Below are 17,884 nucleotides of genomic sequence, written 5' to 3' on the forward strand. Positions count from 1 at the left end.
TCAAATATTAGGAAGCACAGAGAAGTACTTTGGGCACCCTAAAAGCCCTTTTTGAAAAGCTTCTACATAGTCACAAAAATTACCAGTATTTATTAATTGTTAGACCCAGAAAAATCCATCCACCTCTCCATTTAGTTTAATTCAGTGTCTAAACCAGTGAATTTCCATTTTGTGTCTATCTGCATACTACTTTCACAGTTTTCGATTTGTGCTGTAAATTTAGTATGTAAATAGTACTGGCTACAAGGGGATATTTGTACCAAACAATAATAGTAAACTACATGCTGTGTAAATAGGTAGGGTTTTTCATTTGTGTATTGTGTACTTGACTTTGCTTTATGCATGAGATATATTCCATTACATGCCATTACAAAAAACAAACATCGGGATATATCACAATTTTTCACTGACTTAACAATATTTCAGAGATACTTGAGTTTTATTCCATATATTTGTTACATTTAATCCTAGCACTTATTTTAAAAGTCCCTCTTACATGCATATTGCATACATTCTCAAGATTTGCCTGCATTTCCACTGACATTTTTCTCTACATTAGAGGAAGTAGTGAACCTTTGAAAAATCTGATTCAAATCAGTTACCCTAAGTTATGCAACAGTCAGTAATGATGTGAATTTCCTGTAAGCACTTCTTTAGCTACATTCAACAAATTTTCATGATACATTTTCATTAACATAAAGTTTGAATATTTTCTAATTTCCCTTGTGATTTCTCTTTTCATCCACGAACTATTTAGAAGTGTGTTAATTTTCAAATACTTAAGATTTTCTCCAAACATCTTATTGTTACTAATTTCTAGTTTGAGTCCATTGTAGTTAGAAAATATACTTTGTGTGATTTCAAATCTTTTAAATACACTGAGGTTTATTTTATAGCTCAGCATATGGTCTATACTGTTGAATATACCATGAACACTTGTATATTCTGCAGCTTGGGTGTATATTGGGTTATAAATGTCAATTAGGTCTTAATGGTTTACAGTGTTGTACAGATCATCTATTTCTTTACTAATTTTTTCTCTAGTTAATTAGAACTAAATGTAATATATCTCCCTTCTTTTGCCCCAGTCAAGTTCTTATAGGTGCCATGTTAAAAAAAAAAAGAAAAAGAAAGATAGAAAGCAATACAAGCAAGCAGTAACTAGGTTTAGAAGAAGTTTAGAGTAAAAAGGAAAAAGGAATGATTCATTCAGTTGTTGAAAATGGCATTTTGGTTTTGTGGTTTGTTTTTTTGGTAAGAAGCAGGCAGCTGCTGCAGTGTTTCTTAACAAAAAAACTTCAACAATCAAAGACATCACAGAGCCACTCTTGCATTCTCAAACTTCTCTCAGTTTGCAGCCAGTCAAACCTTGTCAAGTTGAAAGAGGACAGTTTTAAAAAGGAGTGCAAGGATGAAAACAGCTCCACAGAATCAGAAGATTGGGTACCAGCTTCTTTGTTCTTTTTCCTCTCTCCAGACTGAAGCAAGCAGTGGTTGCTGGTCCCTGTCTTTGCCTTGTCAAGAATAAGCACATTCTGCTCGATGTCTCTGTGTGCTTAATGGGAGGATGTCTGAGTCATTCTAATCCTCATGAGGTCCCACCTGTGAGTGACATGGCAGGGATCTGATGAAGTAATCTTGCTGCTCCTTATATCACTCTTAAATGATTCAGTCTTTTGCAAGGTAATGTCCAGTTTTTCAGATTTCTGTCTCTACAGTGTGGCCTCTGGGCATATAGGGGCTTATGTGAGCTCATGGAGGGAAGAGATAACGGTGCCAAAGATGCACACAGTGCTGTCCTCTGGATCCTGGTGGGCCAGATTGATGCCTGTACTGGTTACCACTGTGATACAACAAGATGTTTATTGCAGTTGAGCATCCTCGTACACTCGTACTCTTTGTCCTGACTCCAGCCCAGCCTATATTAGTCCCCTGGCTCTTTCAACATCTTCTAAGAGCTTCTGGCCAAGGAAGACGACATGAGGGCAGGAGCACTGCGTGGAGCTTACTTATCTCACCAATCTCTTTCACTAAGGCCAGGCCATTGCACCTCATTGGTATGTCGCCAGGCTGGCTCCTTCCAGAGGCCTCAGAATACAGGCCATGTGCTTCAGTGTTCTCCGTGTTATCTGAGCGTTTCTAACACATTTGCCTTTCTGGAATTTCCACCTTTGAAGAGGGGAGATGAGGACACACAGATCTGACCATCTCCCTCTGCTTCTATCAGTTATCATGCTCCCCTAGGCAGTGAAAGCTAAGTTTTCTACTTCTTATTCCTCTCTGGCAAGCACTTCAATTTAGTCACAGCCTCTTTCTTCAAGGAACACTTAGTCTGTTAGCTTAGCCTTAATAGTAGGTGTTGTGTTTTTCTACTCAGTGCAAGAAACCCTATGATCGGGGCATATCAGGCATGTGCTCAAAACACAAGCTGCTGCATCAATAGGATGTGGAATGACTAAGCATGAAGATACATTGGTGTATTATGACAAATATACTTCCATTCCAGATGTTTAAAAGTTTCCAGCATCTGGGAACACAGTTACTTTTTCAAGCAGGATGAAAATATTTGTTTGGGAGACCATGCAATTGATTATTTTCCTCTTAAAACATGAATAAGGTTGTAGATTACATGAGAATGGGAACTATTTAGTAAGTATGTATTAATATGCCACAGATAATTAAATTATATATAATAGATCATATTCACATTTAATCAGTCACTTATCAAATACATATTGAACACCTATGAATTACAAGAAAATTTACATTTGTTTCATTTTTATGAATTGAATTGAATCACTGCCAACCTTCCCCAGCCCAACTAGAGGGAACCCCATCACTAGCCAATTGTTGGATTACTCTTGTGCCATCCCCCATTAATTAGAGCACACACACATGGATTTAAGCAACCCAGGGAATTAGGGAAGGTCCATCCTTGGTTTGCTTTGGTCAGTGGTGCTTCTGTAGCTTCTTTCTGCTCAGGCTCCTTCTGCTGTAGAGGATAGTGGTTTCCCAGTGTGAGCCAGGGGACAGACACACAGGTTCTTTCCAGGAACTGTTTCAAGTGCGAGAAATAAAGGAGTATAAAAAGCAATTAGAGTTGTCACCCTTATGGAACTTTCTGGTAAACCAGGAAGGTGTATGAGTACATTGGACAAGCATAGAAATATAAAATGTCATCTCCTCAGAATTTCATCATGCTACTTATGAGAATCATGTAGAGATGATTTCCAAGGCAACATTATTATATTGCCTTATAGGAGACACAGTGATCCTTTTAGTGGAGTGAAGTTGCTATCGGGAAATATTTGTTGATTTCCTGCCTTATTGGGAATGAAGATACTAAAATGTGTTTCCTGACCACTGTGATGATTATAAAGTTATTTCCCGCCCCCAAGTGAAGAGGTTGGCGACATGCTTCCCTAATTTTTTTTTAATTGGGGAATATTGAGTGACAGTGTGTTTCTCCAGGGCCCATCAGCTCCAAGTCGTTGTCCTTCAATCTAATTGTGGAGGGCGCAGCTCAGCTCCAAGTCTGGTCGCGTTTTCAATCTTTAGTTGCAGGGGGCAAAACCCACCATCCCATGAGGGAATAGAACCAGCAACCTTGTTGTTGAGAGCTTGCGCTCCATTAACTGAGCCATCCAGCAGCCCCTCTGACAGCTCAGTGGCAGCTCATTGTCTTCAAAGTAATTGTGGAGGGCGCAGCTCACTGGCCCATGTGGGAATCAAACCGGCCACCCTGTCGTTCAGAGCTCGCGCTCTAACCAACTGAGTCACCCAGCTATCCTATTTTCCTAATTTTAAAATTAATTTTGATGAGTCGTACCCTACTACTGCAATAATGAATGCTTGCTAAACATTAGCTTTATTCGTTGTCGTGCGGGGCGGCCTGGGGTGTCTCAGCTCCCGCTCCCCACATAAGAATGCAGGATATGGTGAGGCCAAAAAGGAACACCCACGGAGCCATAGATAGGGGAGTCATACCACTATACTCTCGCTGGCGGCTGGGTTGGAGACACAGGAACCAGGAGCAACACAATTCTCAACCCTCACTGCGCCGCTTGCAGGCTCAGCCACCATCTTCTTGCTAGCCCCCATTTTTTTGCTAGCCCAGCCATGGCAGTTATATTCATGGCTAATGGCTAACTGGTTACAGCTGATGGCCAACTAGCCACAGCTGCTGGTCATTTGATCACAGTCGATGGCCATTTACTACCTGAGCCAGCACCTTTCTATGTGAGGCCGAGAGCCTGGAAACTGCTTTTTGGGGCTCTATCCCCACATTCGTTCATTGCCATTATATGAGGTGATTTGAACCAAATACTAATATATGTAAGGATGGAAAGCTTGAAGTATTTCTGAAAATTGGGAAGAGTCAGCAAAAGTTGATAGGAGATTGGAAGGAGGAATGAAGACATCAATTTCAAAAGATGGAGATCTATATTATTCAAAAGATAATGAGTTATTAGTAATAGGAAAAGTGTGAAAACAGTGATGCACTCAGATTTCAACTTGTGAACTTTCATAATTTAAATTATCTAACGTATTAGACAATTTAAAGGAGTTGTTCAAAAAAGGGGAGAGCATAGATGCTGGTCCCCTGAATTGAAGTGGGTGAGTAGCCCAAGCCCATTGATATTTAAACTGAAAGAGGGATTGGGATTTTGAGATTTTTCTTCAGGTGGCAGGATCCTGTGAGTGACTGACAAATATGACGAAATAATATGAAAAAGCTTCCCAGAGGAAGCCTTTGAGAGTTGATAGTGTATCAGGCTTGCTAACAATGGAAAGAACCTGTGGGTCTGTCCCTGGCTCACACGGAGGAACCACTGTCCTCGATAACAGAAGAAGCCTAGGCAGAAAGAAGCTCTAGGCACACCACTGACCAAAGAAGGCCAAAGATGGCCTTCCCTAATTTCTTAGGTTGCTTAAATCCATGTGTTGTGCTCCAACTAATGGGAGATGGCCTGAACGTAACCCAACATTTGGCTGGCGATGGCTTTCCCTCCAGGTGGGCTGGAGAAAGTTGGCAGAGATTCAATTTAGTTAATAAAATTTTGTTTAATGTAAATTTTTCCTTAAATTTATAGCAGCTACACAACATGAATTAAGATATAATCTCTGCCTTCAGACAAATATGGTGTCTAGACAAGTATGATGTGATAAATGGAGAAGAATGTCATAGCTTAAGAAAAGCACACTGAAAAATATCAAACACCAAAAATGATGACTGTTAACATTTTGATAATATTTGAGTTTTAAAGAGGAATCTGCTCTTTTTGTTCTTCTCACCCTATAGTCTTCTTGCCCACAATAGTAATGGGAGCTAAGGAGACAGGAAATTTTGTTGCTACCATACATGCTCTTTGTAATTTGGAAATTTGTAGTAACTCAGAGCACAGACAAAAAGAGAACTCACCTGTTCTGAATCACGTCATGCTATTTAAGGGGATAAAAAGTTCACTTCTTTGAATAAGATTCTAAAGTTGGACCAGCATTTTATTTGTATCTTTCACACTGGAGAACCATAAAATTTTCACATCTAACTTATAACTGCAAGCCCTAAAGCAAGGGATAAAAATAAGAGGAAAAGACTGGAAAAAAAATTCACCAAAGACATTTGTGTAATGCCATAAAAAAAGAAAATATGCAAATTGTATTTTTGCATTGAAAAATGTTGTAAATTGCACAGAGCACATATTGACTCCTTTGTAGTGTAACAGGGATTAAATTTAGGCCCCCATAGATGAAAGAGATTGAAATTAAGCTGACAGAGGGAGACTAAAGAAAGGAAAGTATGGGAAGGAGTGAATTCTTAGAAATACAAAATTGATTTGTCTCCTTTGTGTCCTAGAATATGAATACTTCTACCCCATCAAGGCCAGGTCTGGGATCATGGAACAAGAGCAGAAAATTTCAGGGAACATTAAATTTATGAGAGTAATTAACTCCTTCTGCTATTAGGCTTATTTTATACTTATTTTTATATTAATGTGCAATAATTAGCATTAAAAAACCCCTGAGACATATGATAATTTTTAAGTCACCTGATCCTAAAGACAATTTCCCAATGCCACTAGATGTTTTTGTTTCATTGATTTGTTGTATATTTCATCTTTATACACAACAATTACATACTCAACCAGTTCTAAGAGATATCAGTTACCTACATTGTAAGTCACCTCCTCATGCTGTTTGCTCTTGTCATTGTTACAAGATAAAATAAAAAATTGAGCTTAAACCAGGGTAAAGGATCTAAAAAGTTGCAGGTATGCTTATATGCTATATAGTCTAAATATAAACACATATAAGCTAGGTCCATGGTTTTGGCTGAAGAGAATCTCCGGTTTTTTTTCTGCAAGAAGTAAGTTAATAACTAAACAACATGAATAATTGTTATGGGGTAGTGTTTGGCTGTATTAGAGTCATTTAGCGAGTAAGCATTTTCATAACCAGTAGACAAACAAAAAACTGGTTGTCTTGGTTACACATGATGCATATAAGAACTGGCCTGTTTTCTTTGTGTGGCTTTTTACATTCTGAATCATAATTATGTTAAGAAAAAGTAATCATAAATGGCAGGTACAAATCAGTAATGGTGTGACTATGATTCATTTTCACGTGTACCTTGCATAAGCAAGAATCTTTAAAGGAACTTTAGAGTCAGAAACATACCTGAATTTATCACTAACTTAACTTTATTTTTAATTTTATAATGATTGGGGAATTAGACAGGTTTGCTTATTCAGTGTACAACAGTAAATATAAAACAATATTTGCACAACTTTGGTCTCTTAAGTAGATACATACCTCAGGTGTTTCAGTACTACACAAAGAAAAGTTATCATAATTTCTCTCAGAAGGAAATCTTTTGTCTCGTATGTATATAAAATAGTTGTACAAGTATAGTCATTTATGTCTTTTTTGTTGAATGAATGTTACTTTCTCTTAATGAAAAGAATGATTAACATTACACATTTCCTTACTGAGAAAAATAACAATTACGAAGAAATATTTAAGTACAGCTACAAAATGAAGTAACACAATTTCTTATAAATTGTACCAGTCCAGTACTGGGACTAGTGGATGGAATTTAGACTTCTTGTTAATAGAAGTCCTGCAAACCCCTATTTTATAGGGTAGTTGAAAAGGACGAGGCCTCTCTCCAATAAAGATCAATACTTTTGTTAATAAATCAATGCAAATAGAGACGTCTCTGAAAAAAATTTTTTATAAACTTTAAACTTACCACACAGTAAAAGAGTGGGGTTTGCCCAGTAAAAAAGGGACAGCTATAGAACTCATCTGAAGCACTAAATTCAGATTATACAATAAAAGTTCAATTACATATTTAACTTAATAGGAAGTTGGAAAAGAATAAACCTCATTTGTTTCCATTATGTCTGACCAAGGCTTCCTTTATTTAAATATCTTATGTAAAGGCAATCATAGATATTTAATAAAAATACATTTGAATGAGTGTGGGACAGGAATGAAAAAAGCTGGTGAGGGACCTGTCCTTTATTTGTCTGTCATGGGCCATGGCCTTTTCTTGGCTGTGAAATGCTATGAGTTAATATTTACATAGAAAATCAGTAGCATCTTCCAGTAAGAGCCTATTATAGTGCTGTGCTAACCACCTTACATTTGTGAAAAAAATACCATTGGCTCATTTTCATTATACTATCATATTCTGAAGTGCTTTTTACAGTAGTGTTTATGAGTTTCTCATCACTAAAAGTATTATTTTATAACATTAACCAGACTGTGTGTGTGTTTTTTGACTATTACATAATGTCTAAAAAGCTCTTTATACAGTACCTGTAACCCAATAAGTTTTAACTATATGGTAATCAGTTGCTACTGTGAAAACACATAAAGGAAACCTCATTTAAAATGGAGTCAGGAAGCCCTGAAGGGGGAGCTCCCATGAACTATCACTCACCACACCTTCCAGACTCCAACAGGAAGAAGAGTACCCTCAACAGGAAAAAGCTTATTTTACTACTCGACTAAAAAGGGAGATTTTTCTCTTTGCCTAGCAACAGACTCAGCCAATGAGAAGTCACTACACTTCAACTCCCGTGTTTCCTCCAGTGGACATTTTGTTTATAACAGCTCTTTCCAACTTCCCCCTTTTATGAGTAAAAGATTGCTCCTCTATTTTGTTCTCTAGACTTGTCTATGGTGTTGCTAGATCCTGCTGTCCCTTAATTACAATTCTCTGCTGTTTCTGAATAAACTCATTTTACTGGTAAACAACTGGCTATTTCATTTTTTAAGGAAGAGGCTATTATTTTCTTGGCTTCTTTGCAGAAGACAGATGACTTAAAATTGTTTAAAAACATCCAAAGGACTGCTTAAAAAATGACTGCAAAGAAGCCAAGTTGGAAGATTTAAATAACCATTTTAGAGTTTTGTCCTCCCCAGCACTGGCTGACACTAGCTATTACAACTCATTATACATTTGTATTGTTCATGGTTGCATCAGAGCTCTGTTTCAACACGCATCTCTTTCAAGTGCCTAGAGTTTTCTCTCTGAGCAGAGTTATCTGAGTGCAGCCATAATCTTCGAGCTGGCCAAGGAGGAAAGTCTGAGTTCTTTAACGGAGTCACAAAATTAGTTTAACTTAAATGGAAAAGGAAATAAAATTTCTCCATTATCAGCTTTTCAAATATGATAAGGCAGTGATAGCAAAGAAATAAGACTTTTGTGAAAATGAGTTTGCTTTTCTTCCCTAAATGTTTTCCCCCCTTGGAATTGTAAATGTACAATTTTGGTCAGAAACTCATATATGCAGGCAACTGCCTGTCTTAGCCTCACCCCAAGTTCATTTCAATTTCAAAAGAGAAAATCTTTGCAGAGTCTACATAGCTAGTTTTTCATATCGTGTGGTAAAGCAAATTTGAGTTTGTGCCTTCTGAGGGTCATCTTATTGAGTGGTTAGCTTAGGTAGCAGTCAATGGTGATCCAGAGATGAGAGGTGAAATGGTGGATGTTAAAACTGGAAGAGACATTGAGATGAAGAAACACCCAGAGTGTGAGATTCAAAAACATTACAGAGCACATCAATTTGTATTTTAAGACACTTTATTCTCATTTCAACCAAGACATACATAGCAATGAAAATTCATTAGAAATAACGTAATTCTGAACTTTGTCTCAAGATACACAGGTAAAACGGATTGCATTATTTCACTCTCCAAAAAAGCCTGCTTTGGGAAGCTAGCAATTTCCCTTTGGCTGCTCTTGGGTATATGTGAAATTCTCAAGGCTGTCTCCTAAATATTTGCTCAGTTACTCATTTCCAAAATTATCGCTCAAAAAATGAACTTAGCCTTTTATATGATATACACATCCCACCCTCAAATTCAAATTTCTACCTATTTTGACAATAGGTAGTTTTCTAACAACAAATGCCTTCTAACAACAGATGCCCAGTCCCTTTAGACTGGGTCCATGTTGTCTCTCAAATTGGGAATTCACTTCTATCACTGCTCATTAGGCTTAGCTGTTTCCACAGTTAGCCATGCTTTTTCATCTGCATTTTATCTGTCCAAGTTTACATCTATCAAGGCCTTCCACAAATTTCTAACTTAGAACTTGTGCATCACTTGCTCTCTGAGTCACCTGTTGCACTTAAGGATGTATTTGTGTACTGTGTATACGTCTCACCATGTCCAGGAGAGAAAGCAAGCTACTAAAAGGCGGAACCTTGTTTTATCTTTTCTTTTTAATTTTTTTACTTCACTTTATCAATTCAATAAATATATAATGGACGTTATGCACACTAAACTTTGTGCTAAGCAATGGGAATATTGACACCCTTAAGAAGTTCCCTCCATAGTAGTCAGGAATCTCATAATCATTCATTATATCCCCAATTTCTGAATCAGTAGAGACAAATGAGGAGCAATAAAAAATTCATTTTTTATTCTGGCTTAACTCTGAGGTTCTCATATTTTGAGGTGTATTTTACACTTAGGCTGGAGGGGCAGAGTGGGAGAGGATGGGAAGACCAGGAATTAATATTTTTAACATGACCACCAAGTGATTATGCTGCTCATCCAGGCAAGAAATCCTCTGCATTGATAAACACCAAATTCTAGAAATGTCACAGAATTTTTAAATTCCTTAATGGTGGCCTTACCTGTATACTTCTTCTAACCTCTGTTTTAAGCAAGATTTTATTAACATGATTGGTCAATCATAAGTTAAACATTTTGATTGATATGTAAATATTTGCTCTGCCTCTCTGTTGATTTATGGTATTTTACCTCTCTGAGAGTCAAAAATGGGGATTAGAATACCATGTTTCCCCCAAAATAAGACCTAGCTGGACCATTAGCTCTAATGCGTCTTTTGGAGCAAAAATTAACATAAGACCTGGTATTATATTATATTATGTTAGATTATATTATATTATATAAGACCCTGTCTTATTTTACTATAAGATTTTTGCTCCAAAAGACACATTAGAGCTGATGGTCCGGTTAGGTCTTGTTTTTGGGGAAATATGGTAGTTACCCTTCAGGATTTTTACCAAGATTATATTTAAGTCTTGACATATTTATTGGTGTAAATCATTATAGCAGGCATTTATCAAGTGCCAAATAGTGTATTTTGTTTAGGTCTGGATATTAATTTTCATTAATATATTTTTATTAAATGCATCAATAGTGCATATTGTGAATAACGTGGATAAATAATAACTATAAATAAATAGTAACTGTATAATACTAAATAGTAAATATGTAATATTTACTATTTTTACACTAATTATTAATTATGATAACCTTAACCCAATATTAAAATAACTGAAAATATTATATTCCTTAAGTAATTTAAAAATAGTTCCTGGTAATGAGCTAATGTACTGTGTTCTTTACTAAAAATGCGGAGACGTCAGCACTACTCCAGTAATTTGAGTGTTCTTGGAGTAATCCTATAGTTGAGCTGCATTTTATTCATCTTTGAAATAAGAATAATTATGCCTTTTCTTTGCCTTATAAGCCTGTCACAAGAATTAATTACATCTTTTAAATACAGAAAGCTCTTTACCACCTTACAAGTAAATATAACAAATGTAAAACATATTATTACTATCACATTAGGAAAAGACTTCCTCTTTCTTTATGGTTTGCCGGAAGGCACCATGTTTGCATTCTTAATAAAGTCTCTTTTATAGATTTTAAGATCTTTTATTATCATGTTTTCTAATTTCATATTTCAAAGGAGTACTTTTATAAAAGCAAGTTACAATTGGAGTTAGCTGCAACTACTACTCTTGCTAAATAACACAGCTCTCAGAAACAATGATTCTTAGTTTTGGAGGGTATCTAAAACGTTGGTTCAACTTCTGACTCAGGGCAGGTATCATCTTTATACCTTGCTTGATAAATTGACTTTTAACCGCAATTTGATGTGTTCCTAGGGAATACTTCATAGCACTGCATTTTAGAAATTTGGAAATAAATAGGCAGTGGATCTCAACAACGCCAAAAGTTGGATTATTACAAAAGGTCTTATAAAACTGACATACCTCTGGCAAGACTACAAATAATAAAAGAAAGACATGAATGCATTTGGAATGAAAAGTGCCACGTAATTAGAGCTTTCTTAGAGACTAAACAAATAGGATATTATTACTAACTTTATGTGAATAATTTTGAAGACATATAAATTATTAAATTAGAAATTTATATGAAAAGATGATAAATGTACTCAAGGAGAAATGGAGAAGCCTAAGAACTTTGGTGACTTCACTAGTTAAGAACAACTCAAGAGTCCCTGCTTCTGTTTCCAGGAAACCCCTAAGTGACACCCCATCTCCCTCTCTGCAACTGAGTCTGATTATACTATATACTATACTATATACTATACTACACTATACTATACTATATACTATACTATATAATATACTATAAATAGCACTTCAGTGCTAAAGTCTTGGATTTGTTTAAGCTATACACAAAAATGAATAAGACAGCTCTGGTAACAATAATATAAAATAAGTGACAACAATCTAAAAGATCAAGTTTAGATCAGAATAGAGTATAAGATGATTCTAAAGGATTCTAATTTTTATTTTTTCTTAGCTAAAATTATACTACACTTAAAAACGACTTTAATTATTGACTAAAAGTATTCAGAAAACATGCCTTGAGGAATAGCTGCTATTCAGTTCTGACTAACAGTGCTGACCAATTGAGCTACTCATGTTTTACCAAAATAAAAAAAAGAAACTGAGTTTTCAATATGAGTACTTTTCAAATTCTGAGAGAATAAAGTAATTCAGCGCTTGGAAACTAGAGTGAATAGATTCAAAGGTTTCCATTTTATATGCTTAAACTGTTTTCAAGTTCTTAGGAAATTATGGTTATGAAATATGGCTATTTTGCTTTTCTAAAACATACTAATATGGAACTTAATCCTTTATAGGAGGGATCTGTAAACTCCTTAATTGTTCAGATTCTATTCCTGCATCAGTATATTGTTAGCTGCATGCCCTTTGAAAAGAATTATGATACTTCTACGGGTAAGGTTGCCAGATAAAACACAGGATACCCAGTTAAATTTGAATTTCAGATAGACAAATAATTATTTAATATAATTAAATATTGCATGGTACATACTTATGCCAAAAAATATTCATTGTTTACCTGAAATGCAAATTTAACTGGGCATCCTGTACTTTTATTTACTGAATCTGATAATCCTGTTCATACTTCTTAGTTTTATAATAAATGTAATGGATGGTTTGAGCAGATGACCTCTAAGGTCTTTCTCAGAGTTAACGTTGTGGGATACGTATCTGTTAGACTTTCAGATACTAGAAAGTTAGACTAGAAGTTAAAGTTAGACTTTCTTAATAGAGTACAATCATTTGTTTTATTTATTCATAATTCAAACCCTGCACATAGAGTATACTAATTTATCACCATCTTAGTGATGAATTAAAAGTTACAAAATTACTTTCCAAATTTTCCTTCAAATATGGGATTATGAAGTCCCACAAATAAACCTATGATAATTGTAAAACAGGTTTCACTGAATTGACTTGACTTTGAAGTTTAAAGAATTTTAATGCTGAAATAACTAGGCAGTTTATTGTTTTTGTTTGTTTGTTTTATTTTTTATTTTTTGCTAGACTTATGTAACCAACTTCAACTGAAGCACAGAACTCACAAATGGAAGAACTATATTCCAAAACTACCATTAGCATGTTCCACCAACTTCTTAAATTCCTCAACTTCCTGTAACATTGTGGGGGAAAAAGAGTGAGATATTTCAGAAAGAATTGGAAAGAAATTCTTGGGTGTTGAAATAGTGTTAGCAATAGCTCAGCTTGTTCTATAGCATTGACAGATTGTAAAATTTATGAACTGCATAAGAATCAAGCCTGGAGCTAGTATGAAGCAATACTTAATCCCAATCAAAATATATAGAGAGGAAAGTAGCCTTACATTTGCCAGATATAAAACTATATTCTAGTGATATTCTAAATAAAAGGTCACTGATTATTGTAAATAGTTCCTATGCAGTTAAGGGAGTTCAGAGTTTAAAACTGATATGGTTATGCAGTAGTCCCCCCTTAATCATGAGGGATACCAAGACCCCCAGTGGATGCCTGAAATTGCAGATAGAACCAAACTCTATATATACTATGTTTTTGCCTATGCATAGGAGGTGTGATCAAAAGATACAATTAATGTTTAGATAAAAAATATTTATTACAGTAAAAGACACATTGTCATTAATTCCCCTCAAAATACTCCCCCTCACTTTGAACACAGTTATTCCACCATTCTTGCCACTTTGTGAAGCAGTTCTGGAAGTCCTTTTTCCTGAGTGTCTTTACTTCATCCTCTACCATGACAAATGCTCCATGTCACATCACTTCTGGTACGGCAATTCTTTCAAATTATAACATTACAGTGTGTCCTCATCCACCTTATTCACTGAATCTGAGACCATGCGATTTCTGACTCTTCTCCAAAGTCAAAATGTCCATGAAAGGAAAACATTTTGATTCAATTCAGGACATGGAAGTAGCCACACGCACAACTAAAGACACTCACAAAAGAGGACTTGCAGAACTGCTTTAGAAGTGTCAAGAACAATGGGATAAGTGTGTTGGAAGTAAGGGGGAGTATTTTGAGGGGCATTAATGCAATATGTCTTTAAGCGTGATAATTTTTTAAAAAATTTAAGCATTCATCATATTTTTTTATCATACCTCATACATATCTTTTCACCTAAAGAAAGCACTTTACATTTTTCCTTTGGCATATCCGAATTGCCAGCATCACTACTCTTGTACTTTGGGTCCATTATTAAATAAGGGTTACTTGAACACAAGCACTGCCATATTGTGACACTCTGATAACCCTAGACAGCTACTATGTGACTAATGGACAGGGAGGGTATATAGCCTCCAGTGGATATACTGGACAAAGAGATGATTCAAGTCAGGGGTGCAATAGAGCGGGACTCATGAGATTTCGTCACACAACTCATAATGTTGCTTAATTGAAAACTTATGAATTGTTTCTTTCTAGAATTTTTCCATTTAATATTTTCTAACCATAGTTGACCATGGGTAACTGAAACGGCAGAAAGCAAAACTGTGGATGGTGGTGGTGGTGGGGACTATTTGTATACCTAAGGTGGGACAATTAATGGTGGGCAACACGCCACTCCAATAACCCGACATAAGTTTACTTCTTGCTTATGCAGAATCTGTTTTAGGTAGTGGGGCTCTCCAGGACAGCTGTGCTCCAGGTTAACAGTTTAGCATTCTAGGATCCATCTTAATACATACTTCCATGATTTCAATAGCAAGGGAAGAGAGCATAGTCGAGCGTTGACCCTCAAGTGAATCCACCAGGAAATAAAACATATCACATCTGCTCACCTTTACCTACCAAAACAAGTTACATCACCATACCTAATTTCAGCAGAGTGTAAAGTGTAATCCTTCTCTACGCCTAAAACCAGAAGGACGACAGGAAAAATTGGTGAGTACTGAAAATGCTTTTCAGCAGTATGAAATGTTATAAAAATGTGTTATGTTTCAGATTAGACTAATGGAGTCAATGATATTACTATGTCATAAAGTTGAAACTAAAGTTTAATCTTGATCTTGTGATTGAAAGTTACAGACGTTAAGTAGTTTCACTGTTACTCAATGTTTGCATTATTGTCTGTGCAAGCAACTACTCATTTAGAGGCATAACTGATTCATGAAATTATTTAACCTGAGTTGTTTAAAGATTAAAAGTCAGATACATTTAAATGAATTGATTTGATTAATATTAATATTAGACAAAATATTAAAACAACTTTTTTCAGATGGTTCCAATATTGTAATCTAAATAAACACCACTTTTTTCTTGTCATATGTAAAGATAAGCTGAAAGGATATATTATACACAGGAAGGAATAAATACTAATGATTGCCCATAATAGACAAGTAGCATATTACTAGGTATTTAATGTTACTTAGTTTCAGCAATCTTCTTGGTTGCTACAATAATGCATAAATAACTAAAGGAGCAATTTAGTCACGCATTGGTTCTAAATATCAATTAAATTTTTACCACCTACCAGATTACCTATCAGTGGGGTGAAGTGGTTAACACAGATTTGTTACTTGATACTAATACCACAGTAGAGGCCTCCTGCACGCTGCTTTTTTACCTAACCTCTGTACAACAGCTTGTTGAAAGATTTTGTTTTTTAAACTGTAGTTTAAAATCAATTTCTTAATTCCAAGCTATTTTTCTGAAAGCAAGCTTTTGGATTCGTCAAAATGGTCTTGTCCCTTACAACAATTGGCACGTATGATAATTTAAAGATATCAAATACACCTGTTTGCCAGGTGTAAAGCATCATCTAAAGAGCAGGCATGCACGAGGGAACTAAAACTTACAGACAGGCATGCAGCTGTGTCTATATGATTCCTTTATTCTTAATTTCCAAGAGGTGAATAAAATCTATCATTTCATTTTTAGTTTATAGAGGCCCTCAGACATATTGTCCAGTCCTCACGTCACAGGAAGAAAATAAATAAATAAATAAATAAATAAATAAATAAATAAATAAATAAATAAATAAATTAGGCAAGCAAGCCTCTAAAGACAGGGCAAGCTTAAACATGCCACCGATTAGAAAGATCAGTGTCACAGGTACGCTTCTAACAGAATAGCAATCTGAGAAGTCAGGTTGAAAAACAAAAAAACACCTTGGAGTGAAAGGTCAGACCACAGGGAGGGCAAGCTGCAGACCCCGTTCTGCAAGTTTCTCCCCGCATTTCCATTTCCGCGGCTGACACCGGGATCCTCCCCTCCTGTCCTCGCAGGGCAGGTACCCTCCCTTCTTCCCCACCTGTCCTACTGGGGAGCGCCGCGCTTTCCTAAGCAACGCCCTAGCGGTGGGAATGGGAACACTCCGCCCGGGAGCTTCCCCAGCCGGACCCCTCGTAAGCCCCGAAGCCCTGGGGGAAGGAAATTCCAACTCGGTCCTCGTCCATCCCCGCCCCGTTTCTCTCTCCGGCTGGCTGCCCCTCTCGCTCCGATGCCACCGAGTCTCATCGCCACTTCTGGGTGGCAGTCCAGCGGAGGTGGCGGCGAGCTCCGGGGCTCTGGGCAGGGATATGGGGCAGGGTGAGTGAACCGGTTTGGGGAGAGGCCCCGGAGCGCCCAGCGAGCGCCCGGCACCCGGCCCGCGGGGCAGGGGGCGGCGCTGCCTCGGCCCGGCCTGCGCTGGGCTGAGCCTGCGGAGGCTGCCGCTTTCTCCTCCCTTCAAGTCCTGGCTTGAGAGCCCAACTGCGAGCGCGTGGCCCTGGGGGAGGGAAGGAAGCCGCGGGAGAGAACAGGCGAGCCACTGTCTCCTGAAAAGAAAGTATGAGCCCTGGGTGGGAAAAAAGAAACGAGCCCTCCCAACTTTCCTTCGCGAAGAGTTTTCCCAGGGCGTTTTGTTTGTAAGCCCGGGGGTGCGCTGCAGGCGTGGCGGCCGTGCCTGTACCCCTTGCCCCGCTCCTCCTCCTACCACCCGGGGCAGCTCCTCTGCCTCCCGGAGAGGCGCCAAATGGCTACCTAGTCAGCCCCACGGGGCGGGGGCTGCAGCGCCGCCTCCTACCGCCGCAGCTCCCGGCGCCCGCGGGCTGGGAGCCGGGACCGCAGGTGGAAGCGCACTCGGTAGGCGGGCGGGCCCGGGGCTTGGGTGGCTCGGGCGGTCTCTTGACGCGCGGCCAGCCCCCTAAGGCCTCGGGAAGGCGCGCGTCCCGCCCTGACCGGCTGGCCTCTCCCACTGCAGCAGTGACGCGCCGCCTGGGAGCTGGAGCCCGCGCAGCGGTCCGCAGGGCGATGGACGGCCGAGCCCCGAACGCGCGGGACACCCCGGCGGCGACACCGCCGCCCGCCGCCCCAGTCGGGTAAGCCGAGGGTGCCGTGCTGCGGTTCGTCGGGGAGGGCGAGGGCAGCGAGGCCTCGACCCGTTGTACCTGGCTGGCAACTCACTGCCCTGCCAGCGGCCTCTCTGGCTAACCGACACGCGGCCGAGGAGGCTGCTTCCTCCAGCCTCCTCGGAGACCGCCGGGTGGGGGCTTGGGAGGTTTTCATTGTTTTCCTACTGGGGCTGCTCTGAGCTGCCGAAGAGCAGCTGAATGCCAGGAGTTGGGTGAGGAGTCCGGGAGCAGAAATTGTAACAAAGGGCTCCTTGTTGGAGCCCTGGAAGAGCGGCGGGTGATACCTGTAAGTGAGCTCCTGGGAAGGGGAAAAAAAGTTTCCTGAGTCGTGGGCTGAGGCCAGGCAGGTGAGGCACGTCAAGGTGACTAAGGAAGGGGCTTTCTGCGAGCGGGTGGAGGGCGACGGGAGA

At 38.5% G+C, this 17,884-nt stretch overlaps 1 protein-coding gene across 1 annotated transcript in view; it reads left to right on the forward strand.

Moving 5' to 3' along the window:
* Nucleotides 1-16,163: 16,163 nt before the first annotated feature.
* The window catches only part of LOC117025559 (translation initiation factor IF-2-like), a 38,255-nt gene continuing 36,534 nt past the window's right edge, over nucleotides 16,164-17,884 (forward strand). The window contains exons 1-4 of the mRNA XM_033111467.1: nucleotides 16,164-16,194; nucleotides 16,368-16,671; nucleotides 16,907-17,205; nucleotides 17,324-17,441. Coding sequence (XP_032967358.1) covers nucleotides 16,164-16,194; nucleotides 16,368-16,671; nucleotides 16,907-17,205; nucleotides 17,324-17,441 — 752 coding nt within the window. The remainder of the gene's footprint in view (nucleotides 16,195-16,367; nucleotides 16,672-16,906; nucleotides 17,206-17,323; nucleotides 17,442-17,884) is intronic.

This window comes from Rhinolophus ferrumequinum, chromosome 8 (genome assembly GCF_004115265.2).
Source record: "Rhinolophus ferrumequinum isolate MPI-CBG mRhiFer1 chromosome 8, mRhiFer1_v1.p, whole genome shotgun sequence".
Lineage (NCBI taxonomy): Eukaryota > Metazoa > Chordata > Mammalia > Chiroptera > Rhinolophidae > Rhinolophus > Rhinolophus ferrumequinum.